We start from the raw sequence: 16,956 nt of genomic DNA on the forward strand, positions 1-16,956 counted from the left end.
TTTAAAGCCAGCAAAGGAAAAACCTTCTTGACCCTTGAGGCAGAGTCATGGCAGGGCATCTGCTTTACATGTAGAAAGTTCCAGCTCAATCTCCAGCATCCCCACTTAAAAGGACCAGGTAGTAGGTGATGGGAAAGACTTCTACCAGAGACCCTGGAGAACCACTGGAGAATGAACCAGGGACCTTCTTCATTCATTACAGATGCTTTTTCACAGAGCCGTGGCCCTTTATTGTGAGTCACTGGACCCATCTCCCTAGATTACTGTTTCCCATGTTTAAGTCTGAGAAGATGTCCATTGCACATGACAGATACCACTCTGGAATAGATTTATTCAGTGCACAGCGGCAGGCTGACTGGAATGATTTATTCACGCACTGGCAGATGAGTAATGCAGAGGTTTGCGCAAAAGCCGTTTTTGGAAATGTGCAGGCTTCCTTGGGGCGGGGGAGGGTGTTACAGAAAAGGGAGAGAGAGGAGAGAGGCCACAGGTTATAAAACGGCAGCCCTTTGCACAAACTTTCTGGTAATTTAACACCAAGTCTTGACTTCCTTGAATCTTTGATATATTTGAATAAAATATTTCTTACCAACCATTTATTTCTACTTGTGTGGAACAATTCTGACTCCTGGTGGCCAGATGCTGCTATTCCACCGCAGTACTGCCTGATGAGTATGACCCAGCTGATCAACTCAGATTTTGGAGTGATGATGCACAAAACTGCTTCCAGAGGAAAGACTTTTCACACATTAGGTACTATGATTCAGCATACCCAAGACTGGTAAGCCAGAGGCGTACTATACTTCTCCCCGTTTAATCCAAATTGTAGACAGAGAGTCACATCAGGTAGTGTGGTCCAGATTGAAGTACTGTAGAAAACCAAAGGCAACAGTAACCCCATGTGAATGCTGAATCTGTATACAGATGAACATGTCGAGGGAGGATCCAGCTCATGCCTGCTGGGGAGCTGGATTATGTCCAGCTTCCATGCCTTCAAGCTCTCATCTGCATAGGAAGCTCTGCAGCATGTACATCCCAATGGGATTCCGGTTGTGGACTCTGTGCGTTACAAAAACAGAGGATCCGCATTGTGCGTACAGACACTATGTACATGGGGTGTAAGTTCTGAACTGCAAATATACGAGGAATAGAAGCATGGAGCTTTGGAGGAGCACCACCATAGACTATCTGACAAGACATCATACGCTCCTCCGTTGCTCTTCAGTCTCAAGGAGACTGACCATCCTAGAATGAATGCATAAGGATGATTGGACAGGGGCCATTCGGTATTGGCTTCATTACTGGTACAACTGACTGTTGAATTTTTTGGTGAGCTTCCTCAGATCCTAACCCTAAGGCCTTCTGGAAGCGCATTAAGAAAATCCAGTTCCAAGAGGGGAGATTGCTATTGCTGGCACAAAGGCTTTTATCAAGGCCTATTGAATAATATGCTAATATAACGAGATATAGAGCGGGGTATCCTCTGCATACTGATGGCATGCAATTCCATAGGTAGGAATGCTTTCTCCTAAAGGTTTTACATAGAGGTTGAATAACATGGGGGATAAGACTGAGCCCTGAGGAACCTCACAAGACAATTCCCAAACTGAGGATAGCTGGTCTTCAATAGTAAGTCTCTGAGTCCATTCGCTGAAGTCTATAATAATGTGTTTTCTGGGGAAACACAGCAACTTTAAATCATATATTTAAGTCATATATTTGCTTAAATGCAATTTTTTTCAGTGCTGTTGCCTGAGAAGCTCGTAAGTACTGTGTGTGTTCTGTTTGTGGTATCCTGTGCCTAAATTAATAACTACTGGAATAAAATGCAAAATAGTATTAGCAGGAGTTGCTCACTTCAGCAAAGTGGATTGAAGGCTGGATAGGAAAGGAAACTGAAGTGTCCTTTCTCTTACCATGCTTCCACAATGAAATATAGTAAGAAAGTTGTAGATGAGAGATGTGCATGGCCAATATGTGAAAACAGCTGTAACGTCAGACGCATTATCAGACGCGGAATCAATTTTTTCTCAATTTTTCTGCTGCCAAGAGATCCTTGAATACCACAACCCCCTTGAATTTTGCAAAGGATTCTGCATTGTCTTCTGATGAAGAGAACTGTGATTCTCGAAAGCTTATGCTACAGTAAAGTTGGTTAGTCTTAAAGGTGCTACTGGACTCTTGTGTAGAAGCAATGGCTATGCCTATTGGGCTTTTCCATCTCTCCATATAAACTCCCACTGTGTTAGACCCAAAGTTTATTCTATACATTGATTTAAAATATTTTATCCCAGCTTTCTTTCCAGATTTGTAGAACCTAAAGTGATAAGCTTCCCTATTTCCCCTGTTTTGTTATAATGTGTGGCAAGATCATTATGACTGTAATCTAGCAAACAAGTAAGGGAAAAGGTTCTCTGAATGGTACTTTGGGAAAAGATACTATGGATGGTTATTTGGAGGACACATTTAATTTTTAAAAAATAAACTATTGACCCGTTTCTTTGTGATATTGAATGACACAGACCTCAAAGAATCATCAACTGTATTAACCTTCCTACTACTGGAAGACCAAAGAACTTTGGATCCATTTACAGGGATCGCTATCTAAGCATATTTAACTGTACTATGCAGGCATGGGTAGCACTTCCCCTTGAAATGTTCAAATGTGACTATCTGTACCCTTTTCACATTGCAAACATGAGCCTTGTTCAACATAACCTGCAGCCAATGAGAGCCTGAACAGGCTGGGTTTTTCATTCTGCAACTTCTGTTTATACTCTTGTTCTCCATTTTCAGAGCTCTAACATTCTCCTGGATCTATCTGCAACCTTCAGTACAGTAGACCTTGCCACCCCATTGGGGCATTTGGAGGCAGAAGTAGGTATCGGGATGTGTGCCTTGGACTGGTTTAAATTGTTCCTCAAGGAATGGACTCAAAAGGGTTGCTATTGAAGACCAGCTATCCTCAGTGTGGGAATTATCTTGTGAGGTTCTCCAGGGCTCAATCTTATCCCCCATGTTGTTCAACCTCTATGTAAAGCCTTTAGGAGAAAGCATTCCTACCTATGGAATTGCATGCCATCAATATGCAGATGATACCCAGCTCTATATCTCGTTATCCGAATCCCCTGATGATGCTGTTGATTTATATTGTATTCTCTTGCAATGTGTAATCTGCCTTGAATCTCAGTGAGCAAAGTGGACTATAAATAAATAAATAAATAAATAAATAAATAAAAAATAAAAATTATGTCCAAAACCCTTTAACCTAAGCGCCTCCATGTAGCTTCATAGAGCAGAACTACAAGTGACAAAAGGCACAGGTTGGACACTTGTCAGCTTCCCTCAAGTTTTGATGGAAAATGTAGGCATCCTGGTCTTGCAGCTTGGCTCTCCGACTGCTGTTCAATGGACTTTTCAACTGTCACTTGTCCAACATTCCACCAAGCTGCCTACATTTCCCATCAAAACTTGAGGGAAGCTGACAAGTGTCCAGTCTGTGCCTTTTGTCACTTGTGGTTCTGCTCATTGTCTTTGCAGAACCCTGAGAGTCTGTTCCATTTGGAATAGTAACAAAGGGATTGTTGAGTTTCTCCTCTTATATGGGAATCTCCCCCATAAAGAGATAAAAGGGCTTTTGCAAAAAAGATCCTGTGACCTGTTTTAAGGGTTGTGAAGGATTTTGTTTCACAAATGGTTACTGTCGTTGCAATGGGAAATGCATAGTGGTAGTAGTGGGTGGTATATAAAACCAAGCAGTCATTCTTCTCAACATATGCTTTGGGGATGAACATAAGTGCTTATGGTGTACGTGCCAATGTGCAACTATACCCCTATGATCATCCAAAGTCACACCTAGGATTTGCATGAATACATCACAGCCATTAAGTAGGAGGTATGTTTGTTGAATCATAACCTTTGAATCATCCTTAGGACAATTAGTGGATTTTAATATTAACAAAAGTGTGATGCTTAGAGATATAATCACAGCATTCCAAATACCTTCCCCTGGATATATCTGTCTCTCTAAGCATTTTAGTATTACCAGGGGCTTTGGTAATTATGAGTTGTGTATAACTAAAGAACCATCAAGCCCTAAGAAAGTGACCCAAGAGAACAATTTCATTCAGGAGTTTAAATGTGGTGGCTGTTGCATCTTTAACAATGTAACAAGCTGAGATGATGTGCAATCTGTGTATGGGGCATGCTGATTGGTTCAAGCTGGGCTCACAACAATACCCATTTCACTAATGCCATTCCAATGGGCCTCAGCCCCAAAGACCACCTCCAACATGGTCCTAATTACAGTCATTGCATGAGTCTTGGCATTGAGAAGCTGGTATGAAGGTCCCATTTTGCACTTTTTTTCTGCATTGAGTTTTCTAATTTGATCCATCAAAACTGCTGTGCCCATGCGACAGTCAGATGCAAATTTTATGAAGCTATAATTAAGAGGAATTGAGTTGCTCCCTCGCTGCATTTTTTTAAACCAGCCCTGTACTGTTGCCCTGTCTTTGATAGCACTTTGATACACAGCATTAAGCATGTGAAATGCTTCCTACCACATTTCCTCAATTCTTGGAAAAGTGTATCTCCATGCCCCATGCTATTAAAGGCAAGGCCAATAAAAGCTGGGAGAAGATAGTTGGTGAATTGTTCTATGAGCCTGTCATTCTAAATGTACATTTATGTCACTTATAATACCATCCTAAGCAGAGATTTACCCTTTGACTTCAAAGGATTTAAAAGGGTATAACTCTTTAGGGCTTCAATGATGCCGTCATCTAATTTCCTGATTCTATACACGTTTCATCCGACTGTTCAATGGAATTACGCTTAAGGTTGTTGGCACAGGATTGCAGCCTATGGTTTACTAAAGGGGGCTGTGTTTCTTTGTTTCCTACCATTGCCATGAGCCATACCATCCTCTGTTTTATGGGAGGGAGACTTGAGATTAATTCCACTTGGGCTACAGAGGATAATGTGCAGGAGAGGAGAACATGCGCAGGAGCATTTTCCTGTGACTCACAAAAATGTAACAGCACAACAGGCCAATGAATGCATTTTTATTTTCAGAATCATGGGCCTCAACAGTGGTTTGGTCGACCTGATGACGCTTTGGTTTCAGCTTGACTTCCTAATTTTCATAGCAATAGCAAAGATGACAGAGTGTGTGTGCGTATGTGTGTGTGTTTGCCCTGGGAACAGGTCCCAAATGATTCAAATAAGGCAAGTTAACGTTAAGTAATTTCTTCAACAGGCCAAAGTCAGTATTGTTCCAAACATTTTGTAACAGGTAAAATGAATTGCAACGCCATCACATTCATTTTCACCACATCAAGAATTTACTCCAAGGCCTCCCCCACCCCTACCCCTACCCCTACAACAGCACAACTCCTGGTGCGACATCTTCCCAAAGATTTCATTTAAATAAATCCATTCCTTAACATTGCACATACGTAACGTAGGATCTTGATTACAGTGGTGATTAGAATCACTGTCCATTTACAAACACTTTCATTGAAAGTATCTAAATAATCAATTTCATATAAAAAAGTGATCAAAGTGTTAATCCCCCCCTTTAAAATCCAACAAAAATAATCCTTTGCAGTGTTCTCTCAGTCAGAAGCTCTCAACTGTGCAAATCAGTCTTAAAATATTGCATGCATTAAGTTTGCATAGTTGCAACAAGTAGAGAGAGACCCTCTGTGGCACGTTATATGAGGATGTCATTTGGCACTGCCTACCTACAATTCTCCAGCCAGCACCGGGAACTGAATAAAGTTATTTATCGCTTCTATAGCACTTATAAATTTTATAGTCCTTCTCTCACTTACCCTTACAACAGAAGTCTGAAGCAATTTGTCATTATCCCCATGTTAACTGTGAATGACTGGCCTAACGCTATGAGGATGAAGACCCAAGTGCAATGTTTTAAGAGCAGTGGGTACAGTTTGAAAGTGCCCTCACTATGTTCAATATGAATATCCTTTTTCTGTCCTGGGATGGTCTTCAAAAACCTGTTTTTGTGTTTTCAGCATTGTTCAGTTTGAACACTGAAAACACTGGGTATGGAGGTCCCCTTGCAGGCTAGCACCCGCAGTCTGCACAGCCTTTGCAAAAAATGTGTAAGATAAAGGATGAATGTATATACCACAAAACATGCAGGCACCACTTTCAAATAAGGCAAGTTGTGAAGCTGGAATAACACTGTTAGTGAAAAACCTGCACTGACCTCTGTTAAAATGCTACAGCTGTCTTCTTCCCAAATGACTTATTTGCCACGTTGAATTTAAACCAGCCTTCCACGTCTATTGGCTCACACGTCAACATCAGAGTTGAGAAGGGCAAAGCAAATGACTGGAAACCCTCAGGTTTCTTTCTGTATTTCATAATTGTCTACCAATAGAGGAATAGCCCAAATGCCACTCCCAGTAAAACTCCTGAAGCAATACGCTCCATGCTACAAGAAATAATCACTTGCAAAACATTAAGAACATTGTGTCTTGGCATGCTTTTTTCCCACATCCTAGCATCAGAAATCCTCTTCCTAAGCCTGATCCTCATAACCTAGCCATCACTGAACATCAAACATTATATGCCAGCAGGGCTTTTTTTCTGGGAAAAGAGGTGGTGGAACTCAGTGGGTTGCCCTCGGCAAAAATGGTCACATGCCTGGTGGCCCCACCCCCTGATCTCCAGACAGAGGGGAGTTTAGATTGCCCTCCGCGCCGCCTCCGCGCCACCAGCCATGTGACCATTTTCAAGAGGTTCCGGAACTCCGTTCCCCCGTGTTCCCCCTGAAAAAAAGCCCTGTATGCCAGTATATCCTTCTGGTAGAACAGAGGAGGATAGGGGATAGTTAGTCGGTCTGCAAAGTACTATTGTGGAGATCAACATGGCAATAACAAGAATGACATTAGCTACTGGGTATGATGTTAACTGGCACTTTCTCAAATTATAACTGTCAATAATATACATAACAAGAGTGCATCTGGACTAACAATTTTTTTACTCCACTACCACTACTGATATTCACAAGAGGAAACTCCACTTTGTCTCCCTTGATAGGTCACTGTTTATACTCTGTTTCCTAGATTTCTCCCCCCAGAGGCAAGCATTTTCTTCTAGACTGAAGTTTTGTGTTGTTCCTTTTCCAAGGCACCTCCTCCTTTTCTACTCAAGATTTTTCTTTACTTTTTTTTAAAATGAAGTTGTATCATTATACCTATGTATTCCTTCATCTATAGAGATAGAGTAAGACAGGTAGCTGTGTTAGTCTGTCTGTAGCAGTAGAAAAGAGCAAGAGTCCAGTAGCACCTATAAGGCTAACAAAATTTGTGGTAGGGTATGAGCTTTCATGAGCCACAGCTCACCTCTTCTTCTGTGGCTCACGGAAGCTCACACCCTACCACAAATTTTGTTAGTCTTATAGGTGCTATAGGACTCTTGCTCTTTTCTGTTCCTACACCTAGACAGTTGGCTAATTTTGTCTCCTGGCAGGTATGGCTGCTACACAATTTTGCCTCAAGGTTTTCTTTCTCACCACTAGCCCTTTCCTTGACATACCTGCAAAACTTCATTACTGGAGTAAATTAGTGCATAGGTATTCAGGTGCAATTTCAAACATTTAGTGCTTATTAAAAGAAAAAAACATTTAAAAAACAGGCACAAAATTCCGGAAGGGGAGAATGTGTGCGTACAGAGCAAAGACACAAAATTAGTTCTGTGATGGAAGGCACAAAATATGGTGAGAAATGAGGCAAGAGCACTTGTGCAGTCACACATTTAAGACTCAGATCTACTGCCCACATTTAAGACTCAGATCTACTAGATTCTATAAGAGAAGAATGGCCAGATGATGTTTGTCTTGAAAGCTTCAATAATTTTGAGCAATTGTCTGAGAGGACACAGCACCAAACCTTTTATTCACTAGGGGTGCTCGAACAAGCTTTATTCTGTAGTTCACACATTCCCTTCTCCTTTCCCCTCATTCAGATTCCAGATTGAAGACTTCTAAACTATAGTTTAATCATGGCATACAATTCCAGCTTGTTGACAAGAAACACTCCAATGTATCAAAATGTCCACATTCAAGTGTCACCCCCCCCCAAAAAGTGGCTAGATTACGGATTTCTTAATCCAGGAAGTTTTCAATCTTTGTTGTTTTTGTTGCAAGGGTGGGGAGAAATGCATGCTCACAAAACCAAACCAAGCTCATTCTTATTGTAAACAAACTCTGGCTTACAATTCAAGAGGGTTCCGTTTCATGAAGGCTTATTCCAGAATAAAATCATCCTGGTTTCTAAGGTGCCACCAGTCTTGTTCATTGAAACTCATTGTGTTCCCAGCATCAAAATACAGTTTAGGTACTCCTATAATTTTTCAGCCAAATGAGCTGTTTGACAGGAGCACTCTCCAAGTTGTTCCCCATCTTTTAAATATAATGACTATTTTGTTATGCCTCATGAGGCTGTTCTGTCATTTGCAAGGGGCCTGTGAGACCCCAAAAGGAACAAGGGAGGGAAAATATGCCTTACTTTTCTAATTATTATATTTCCATTTGCTGCGTGTAATTTTTTCCCTCAATTTACTGCCTTATCTCGGAAGGATCTTTAAAACCCTGAGCTCTCAGCCATCTCCTTGGGCAAGACTTGTTCATCATCTGATTAACAAAGTCTGTCCTCCAGACTTCTTTATTCTAAACATCGGCAGATGCAGCTAGGTAGCTATCACCACGGACGAATGAGATCATGTACTTGACGTTGATTGATTTCAGTGCCCAAATTTGAAGGCAGCAGCTCCCTCTCAAGGTTGCTTTGTTCATAATTTACTCAGTGAGTTCAAAGTGACATTTTGAACACCTTCCAGTAGGGTGGTGGTGTTTTCCAAATGTACGTTGGCCCAAGCAGGGAATGTGCCTAGCTGGAAGATGCTCTTGGCCCAAGTATTAATTGCCAGACTGAGAAGTAAAACCCCCATCAGATTCATAAGCAGACCAGTCTTTGCCTGTAAGAGAAGAAACAAAGAAATGAATTGTTTTTTATTTTCAGAGTATAAAGAGTTTGAGGGGCCATGGCTCAGTGGTAGAGCATCTACTTTGAATGCCAAAGTGCCAGATTCAATCCCCGGCATCCCTAGTTAAAAAGGATCTGGTGGGAGGCGATGTGAAAGACCCTCTCCTGAAACCCTGAAGAGCCACCACCAGTCTGAATAGACAATACTGACCTTGATAGACTAATGGCCTGACTCAGTATAAGCCAGCTAGCTACATGAGTTCATGTGAGTGTGAGCCAAGTTAGGGGAAGTACAGAATGCCAAAGAGAGAGAGAGAGAAAATTATAGAGAAGTATCAAATTGTAAGGGGAACCCACAAGGACTTGCCGGGAGGGGGCATCTTATTTTCCTCTCCGCCTCCATGTCCTCTTTCCCTGCCCCCCATAGCCTCTCCCCCGTTTCCTGCTTCCTTCTCTCCTTGTCCACCTCTGTCTGCCCCCCTCACTTTCACATTTCCCCCTTCCTTCCAGCAGCCTCTCCCCTATGGCCCAGTTGTGTGGTTCTGGCTGAGCCAGGCCCAGTTGCATGGTGGGGAACCGGCAAGGACTTGTGGGGGGAGGCACTTCACTTTCACCTGTATTCTGTTCTCCACATTATTTCCTCTTTCACGCCTCCTGGCAGCCGCCATATGCTCGCCTTTCCCTACATCCTTCTCTTCTTCAAACCCACTAAACAACTTATCTTTTGTCTGTCCCCTACCTTCATCTATATTTACTAACTTTCTTCATGTATATACCACTTTTCTCCACAATGGGGATCCAAAGCCGCTTACATAATTCTCCTTGCTTCCATATTATCCTCACATAGGATTGTCAGCTCAAGGTTGTGAAATGCTTGGAGATTTGGGGGATGGAGTCTGGGGATGATGGGGTTTGAGGAAGGGCTAGAGCTCAGCAGATTAGCTCAGCATGGAGTCCACCCTCCAAAGCAGTCAGCTGCTTCAGAGGAACTAATCTCTGTCATCTGGAGATCAGTTGTAATTCCAGGAAATCTCCAGGCCCCACCCAGAGATTGGCAACCCTATCCTCTTAACAACCCTGAGAAGTAGGTTAGGCTGAGAGTGTGTAACTGGATCAGTGTCACCCACTGACCTTCCACAGCAGAGAGGTGATTCAAACCTGGGTCTATCAAATCCAAGTCTGAAACTCTAAACACTACACTACACTGGCTTTGGGGGTGGGGCGCTGTTGAACAGTAGCAAGCAGCCAGGCCTGGGTAAGTCATGGAAGTCATGTGGTATCAAGTTGTCTGGTGGTTGCTTCAGGGCCTGGACCCAAGAAGTCCTCCCTCAGAGGCCAGAACAGTCCTGGAAAGGGTGCTGCCCCCTCCCCCTGCCTTTTACTGACAGGGTTGGACTAGATGGTCTGTATGGCCACTTCCAACTCTATGATTCTATGATTCTATGAAACCAGTCCTGGAGTAGTGGCTAAAATGTTATGGCTGCCTAGCAATAGCCACTGAGAGCATCTGGTTAAAGCTGCAGGCACTCCTTTTATCATTTGGGTTTTGAAACTCCCCAGTGTATTTTTTTTAAGATTTCAGATTTTTCTGCAAACCTGAGGCATTTTTCAGGTGTGTAGGAAGATCTGTCTTGTCCATTCATGACTCCAATCTCCAGATTTAAGTATCCACAGATCAGGCCACTTGGCTGTTAGTATACAAGATAAATCCATCTTATGTCCATGTCCAGATTAGTTTGGCAACTTATAAAAATGATTTTTGCCCATACTTATCCATATCTGACAAAAGGAGCTTGACTCTCGAAAGTTTATATTCTGGATATCTTGTTGGCCTTTAAGGGGCTACTAGACTCGAATCTTGCTCTTCTACCGCAGACTAGACTTGAATCTACTGCTCTTCTACACAGCCTCCCACCTGAAACTTGCCTATCCTTAGACAGTCTGTTCGAATTGCTTAGAATCTGCCTACTTTACCTCTTTCCAAATTAAAACCATCCATGCAATTGCTTTGTATCGTATATCAAGTAATTTCTTTCAGATCAAGGGAGCCAAATGTAGGAATTTTAGGTTGGGTCAAAGTCTGGCAACAGTACAGGAATTTAATCCATGAGCAGATAAACACCACCTGCACTTTCTGTGAGAGAATATTTATCTTCTTCTGCAATTTTTGATGATGTCCCACTGGAGCAATTTAGTTTGGTCTGATTAGTAACTTCTTGCTTGTCGTCTTTTTGAAAACAAGGCAGTTTAATAGCCTCAATCTCAAAAACCTGAGAGCTAATGAAGTCTGGCAGGAGCCAAAGGTGAGCCTGCAATTACTGGTAGCTTCATTACTAGAATCCTGTTCTTTGAATAAATATAAATGGTTGCCAACACATCCAAGAATTAACTCCCCTTCATCAGTCCACACATTCATAAGCTACATTTATCCTTATTGAGCCTTAATAAATGAAAATTTAGTTCTCACTTACTTGCTGATACAAACAACGGCCAAGGTTTCAGTGCAGCAGAATTGGCTCTTTGCTGCTAGATGTGTTCCTTCCTACCACTGCACAGTTCACACAGACAGGGACAGCTTGGTGTTAAATTATTCCTGGAAGATCTAAAAGTATTTTATTGCTGCTGAAACAGCATAGACAAGTTCTAAAGTAACTGTCCCATATCTTTGTAAAGAGTCCAGTAGCTCCTTTAAGACTAACCAAATTTATTGTAGCATAAGCTTTCAAGAATCACAGCTCTCTTTGTCAGATGCAATTACAGACTAATATGGCTAACTCCTCTGGATCTACGTCCCATATCTTCTTTCTCTTGAACCCAAATAACTGGTGCAGTGGTCTTTTCTATGGCACTCTCCTCAAAGCAAAGAGATATATGATAGCCACTGCTTTTCTTCTCAGCCTTGGGTTCAGGATGCACCACCTTCTTCACTAGCCACATGTCAGCTAAGAAGCAAAGATCCAGCCCCTTTCCGCACCAATGGACAAGGTGAATAGGACCAAGCCTGACTTCATAACATTTAACTGAGGAATAACAGCATTCCAGAGAAAGAAACTCTGACCTGCCTAGTATCCAGCCATCAGACTATAAATCCTGCACATTACACACCCTCAAAGGCCTGTGTCCATACTAGCATTTTCTACATGGTTCTTAGTTCAGGCTAACACAATTTGGACAGGTTTGAATTCCTGGGGTAAATGCAGTTCAATGGGCAATTAAGACTGCCTGCAACAGGCACACACACCCTTCCCAATCCTTATTTGAAATATTCCCAGGACCACTGGAACACCCTCCTTTTCATCTTCAGGAAGCAAAACTGTTAGGTCATCTTGCCCCCTTCCCACTGTCCAAGCTGGAAGAGAAAAAAAACCACTTTTGCTTTGAAACTCAAGCCTCTTGCTTTGTAACTGAAGCCAAGATCTGTCCTCCAAAAAAACCTGTGCTCCACTGTTGCCATGTATGAGTACAGTGCCTTTCCATGTTCAGCCCTGCCTGGCAAAGTTCCTGTGTGCTCCTGCTGACTTCACTCCTGTAAGAGGCTAGGGAGGCAACCCTTCTCTAGACAGACAGCCTCTCTACTCACTTTGGACTGATCTCCACTGATCTCCCATTTGGATTTACCTTTGGATTATTTGCTGCTTGGGACACACCTGCACAACTATCCTCGTTTTACCTGTCTGGCCCCTTGTCTTTCCATTCTTGGATGATATATACCTTGCACAGTGCGTGAAAGCATCTGGAATATTTGCATCTCAGCATGGGCATCTTAGGGCTGAAGTGTGATTAACCATACACTTGCTGTGACTGCTGGACTGTGCTAATTATCCCCCTCAATAAACAATCTCTGATTCATCTTATCCAAAACTCTCAATACTTCTCTCAAACTTTGGGGGCTGCTTAGTCCCTTCTTTTCCTTTTAAACATTAAACTAGCATAAGAATCATAGCATGGTATTTTCCCTCATATGGTATGTGGAGGAGCACCTTCTTTGTAAAACTGGATCCCTTTGCGCCATTCCCGTAAGACTGAGTGGGGAAGGCACTTCATTGTAGAGGGAAGACTACTTCCAGTGCAAATTTTGTGTCATTAGATTTTAAAAAAACAGCTGTCCAAGACCCCCTAGATTGACTCCCTCCGTAAGAATTAATGGTGCCAAAATTCTGGATTCCAGGTGGGGGGAAGCAAACAGAATCCCAAAATGGTAACAAGAAATCCAGAAATTCAATATAATGAAAAAAAATGGCCATCTGAATCCCAGACCCAAACTTAAAACAGAATTTTCTAGTGCACACCCCTAATACATACAGACCTGTGTGTAAGTCACATCAGTCTCCTCGAACACACACACTCAGGGCCAAGCTAGAAGTGACGAATTACACTTGAATGGCAAGTGAACAGACTCACATGTATTCCTCCCTGTTCACTTGCGCTCCACGCAATTGCGTGGAGCGCAAGTGGAGCACAAGTGAACAGGGAGGAATACATGTGAGTCTGTTCACTTGCCATTCAAGTGTAATTCGTCACTTCTAGCTTGGCTCTCAGAGTAGCCTAGTGGATCATTCATAATTTTCTGATAAGTTCAAGGGCACTAAAACACATGCTCTAACCATGGTCTGTGATATCAACAGAATACAAAACAACTTACCATATCTTTGACCATTAAGTGCCCAGAAGCAAAGGCAATAGAATTTGGGGGTGTGGAGACGGGAAGCATGAAAGCGAATGAGCATCCTATTGTTCCTGGAATCATTAAGTAGAGGGGATTCACTTTCAGATGAATAGCCTTAAAAGAACAAAGCAAAAGTTAGGAAACTGGTAACCTGATATTTATTACCTTGGATTGTAGAGACATGACATGATTGTAGAGACATCATTAATTCTGTGAGTTTCCACTAGATGATCTTATTTTAACTCCCTGCAGAGCTTCTCATACTGTTTCTTGGGTTCGTTTCTCCAGAAAGCACAGCCAGATTTCCTTCCATCCCTGCTATATATTTCAGCAGGAAAGGAAGAGGGAAGCAGCCAAATGGTCCTTTATTCTTGGATTGTGCCCTGGAAACTGCAATCCAACTGCTGCTCATTCCCATTCCTTCCCTTCTCTTGATTTAGAATTAGATTCTTCCACTTCAGAGAATAAAGTGCAGAATGCGGGAATAGTGTATTTCCCCCAGCTTTGGCCCTTTCCACATGTGCTTAAGGGTACAGCCCACTCACTGAACGCGGGTGGCTTTTCTCCTTGACTCCCCATACGTCCCCATTTTCAAAATGGTTGCAGGCTGTTTGGCTTCTGGTTTGGGGTGGGGGGCGCCTTACTGTGGGAAAGTGTGCTTCTAGAAAAGGCACTGAAAAAACAGGAGCCAAACAGCTTGCAACCATTTTGAAGAAGTCTGGAGTCAAGAGGAAAAGCTGCCAGCATTTGGCGAGTGGGCCGTCCCTTTAAGGACATGTGGAAAGGGCCTTTGTTACAGATTTACCCAGACCGTTATTGGCTTGGGGTCCTGCTAAACCCATGCAAGTCATATTAACCCCTTCCTTGAACTTCTGCCATAATCTTCTTGACTATTCCAACTCCCATTTGCTCTTCTCTGCGCCACCTCATTCAGAATTACTTCCTTGGGGTTTTTTTTAACCACAGCTTCTAGTCATGTTATCTTTGGAACTTACCTCAGAGATTTATGATACTACTAATTCTAGAAGATACTGTTTCAGGTGGACAGCCATGTTGGTCTGCAGTAGAGCAGCAAGGTTCAAGTCCAGTGGCACTTTAAAAGTCAACAAGATTTTCAGGGTATAAGCTATTGAGAATCAAGACACTGAAGGATATCTGAAGAAGGGAGTTTTGACTCTCGAAAGCTTATACCCTGGAAACCTTATTGGTCTTTAAAGTGCTATTGGACTCAAATCTCACTGCTAATTCTTGAGGAACAGCAAGATTCCTGAACCAATCAACCACCATCATCACCTGTGCCAGACACCAGACATCTATCAATCTGTACTGGCCTTCAACATCAATGCAGAGCTCTCTGGTCTTCCCATATGAATCCCTGCCTTAGCGATATGAAAGTTGGCACAGTGAGATCATACCAAGCAGCAGCATCTGTTGCCATTGCAAGGCATGTGTAGATTTCTTTGCTACCCCTGAAGAATATGGAACAGAAACGAAGTTCCCTGCATCTATCAGCATCCACTGACTGTAGATGAGACCAGGCCGGGGGGGGGGGGGGGAGAGCAGATGGAACAGTTCGCCTAATACAGATCAGTATAAAAGCAGATGAAAACTGCATTTTATGAGAATGAAAACAGGTGAACATTGTCAGGAGCTCAGCGCTAATATTTGGGACCTGGCACTAGCAGAGATTTTTCCCTGGCAATAAGCAGAAGAAATCATTACACAGACAGATGACTTGGCTTGTTTTCCATTATGGACTGAATTCTGGCAACAGGTACAAGGATTCCTCTTTCCTTGATATTCAGAATGCTCAGTTAAAATTCAAAGGAAGCTCAAACATGCTATTCAGAGGAATTCAGGGCTGTTTCCACACGGAGGTTTTCCTCTGCCTTGGCTTCCTTACAGAAGTCCTGTTTTCAAGAGCATTCACGTGACCTTGTTTTTTACTGGACCTTTTCATGTTTATCCCAGCTCTGCTGCAATCTTTCTTAAACCTGGTTTGACACAAATGTTTTGGCTTTTTTTTAAGACTGGAAAAAAACCCTTCTGATGTCATGGTGCAAGGGAAATGACAGACACTGTGGACTCAGTCAAGGAAAGTGAGGAGAAAGCTTATATGGGGATGGCTCTGTTGCCACTGTGAATGCCTGTGTGTTTGAAGCAACAAGAAGTATGCAGAAGTAGCCCTGCAGTCAACACAGTATGGCATTTTCAGCTGTGTAGCTAAAACCATCTCTTCTGCTGGTTATGCCACATGAATTAACTGACATCAGAAGGGAAATCATATGGGCCAGTGCAGGCTTTACATTTGAGCTGATTTCCACTTCATGTGTGAGAAAGGCCTACACAGATGCAGCTGCGACATGGCTGTAAGATTTGCAAACATCTCTTACCAATTCTGCCAAGACAGGAAGGAAGATTATGATTGTGGCTGTGTTGCTAGCAAATTCTGTGAATAAGGCAATCACTACTGTGATAAGAATAACAGCCACAGGAGGAGGGAGATTCTCCAGAGGGTCGAGGCGGCCTCCAATCCAGATGGACAAGCCTGACTCCTACAGCAGGAAACAAAATCCAGAAGTTTCCATAAGAAAGTTGCCTTCTGTGTATTTTGTGACTTTCTCAGCTTGCTTGTGAAATGATTTCGTAAACACATGAAACGGGATTATACAAAGACATAGTGGCCTCAGAGTTCAGGGGCAGAATATCTTTGAATGCCAAGTGCTGAAAGGCAATGAAAGAGAAGACAAGCCTCCATGCTTGTTGATCTTTCAGGGCTGGCTGGCCTATGTGGGAAACAGGGTGCTAGAACAGATAGACCTTTGATCTGATCCACCACAACCACTGTTATGATGAGATAATTTTATCTGATATAACAACAAAAACATTTGATTTATATACCTCCCTTCAGGACAACCTAATGCCCACTCAGAGAGCTTTACAAAGTGAGTTATCATTATCCTCATGATGACAATCAGCCTGCGAGGTGGGTGTGGCTGAGAGAGCTCTGAAACAGCTGTGACTGACCCAAGGTCCCCCAGCTGGCTTCAAGTGGAGGAGTGGGGAATCAAACCTGGTTCTCCAGATTACAGTCCTGCTCTTCTTAACCACTGCACCAAACTGGCTCTATCTTTTTTCTAAAAAGAGATGCTGGTACTTATGATGTTCTCCCCTCTCAGCCCAAGTTCCAAACGCCCAAGAGATGCCGGTACTCTGTAATGAGGTGCCAGTACTCTGTACTGTTGCATTCCCCCCCCTTGAAAAAAGCCATGA

The 16,956-nt window shown here is 42.7% G+C and overlaps 1 protein-coding gene across 1 annotated transcript in view; it reads right to left on the reverse strand.

Moving 5' to 3' along the window:
- Positions 1-5,051: 5,051 nt before the first annotated feature.
- Positions 5,052-16,956, reverse strand: part of SLC13A3 (solute carrier family 13 member 3) — an 83,934-nt gene continuing 72,029 nt past the window's right edge. The window contains exons 11-13 of the mRNA XM_054981171.1: positions 16,077-16,238; positions 13,660-13,797; positions 5,052-9,009 (exon numbers count right to left, since the gene is read on the reverse strand). Coding sequence (XP_054837146.1) covers positions 8,824-9,009; positions 13,660-13,797; positions 16,077-16,238 — 486 coding nt within the window. The 3' untranslated portion in view covers positions 5,052-8,823. The remainder of the gene's footprint in view (positions 9,010-13,659; positions 13,798-16,076; positions 16,239-16,956) is intronic.

Source organism: Eublepharis macularius, chromosome 5, assembly GCF_028583425.1.
Source record: "Eublepharis macularius isolate TG4126 chromosome 5, MPM_Emac_v1.0, whole genome shotgun sequence".
Lineage (NCBI taxonomy): Eukaryota > Metazoa > Chordata > Lepidosauria > Squamata > Eublepharidae > Eublepharis > Eublepharis macularius.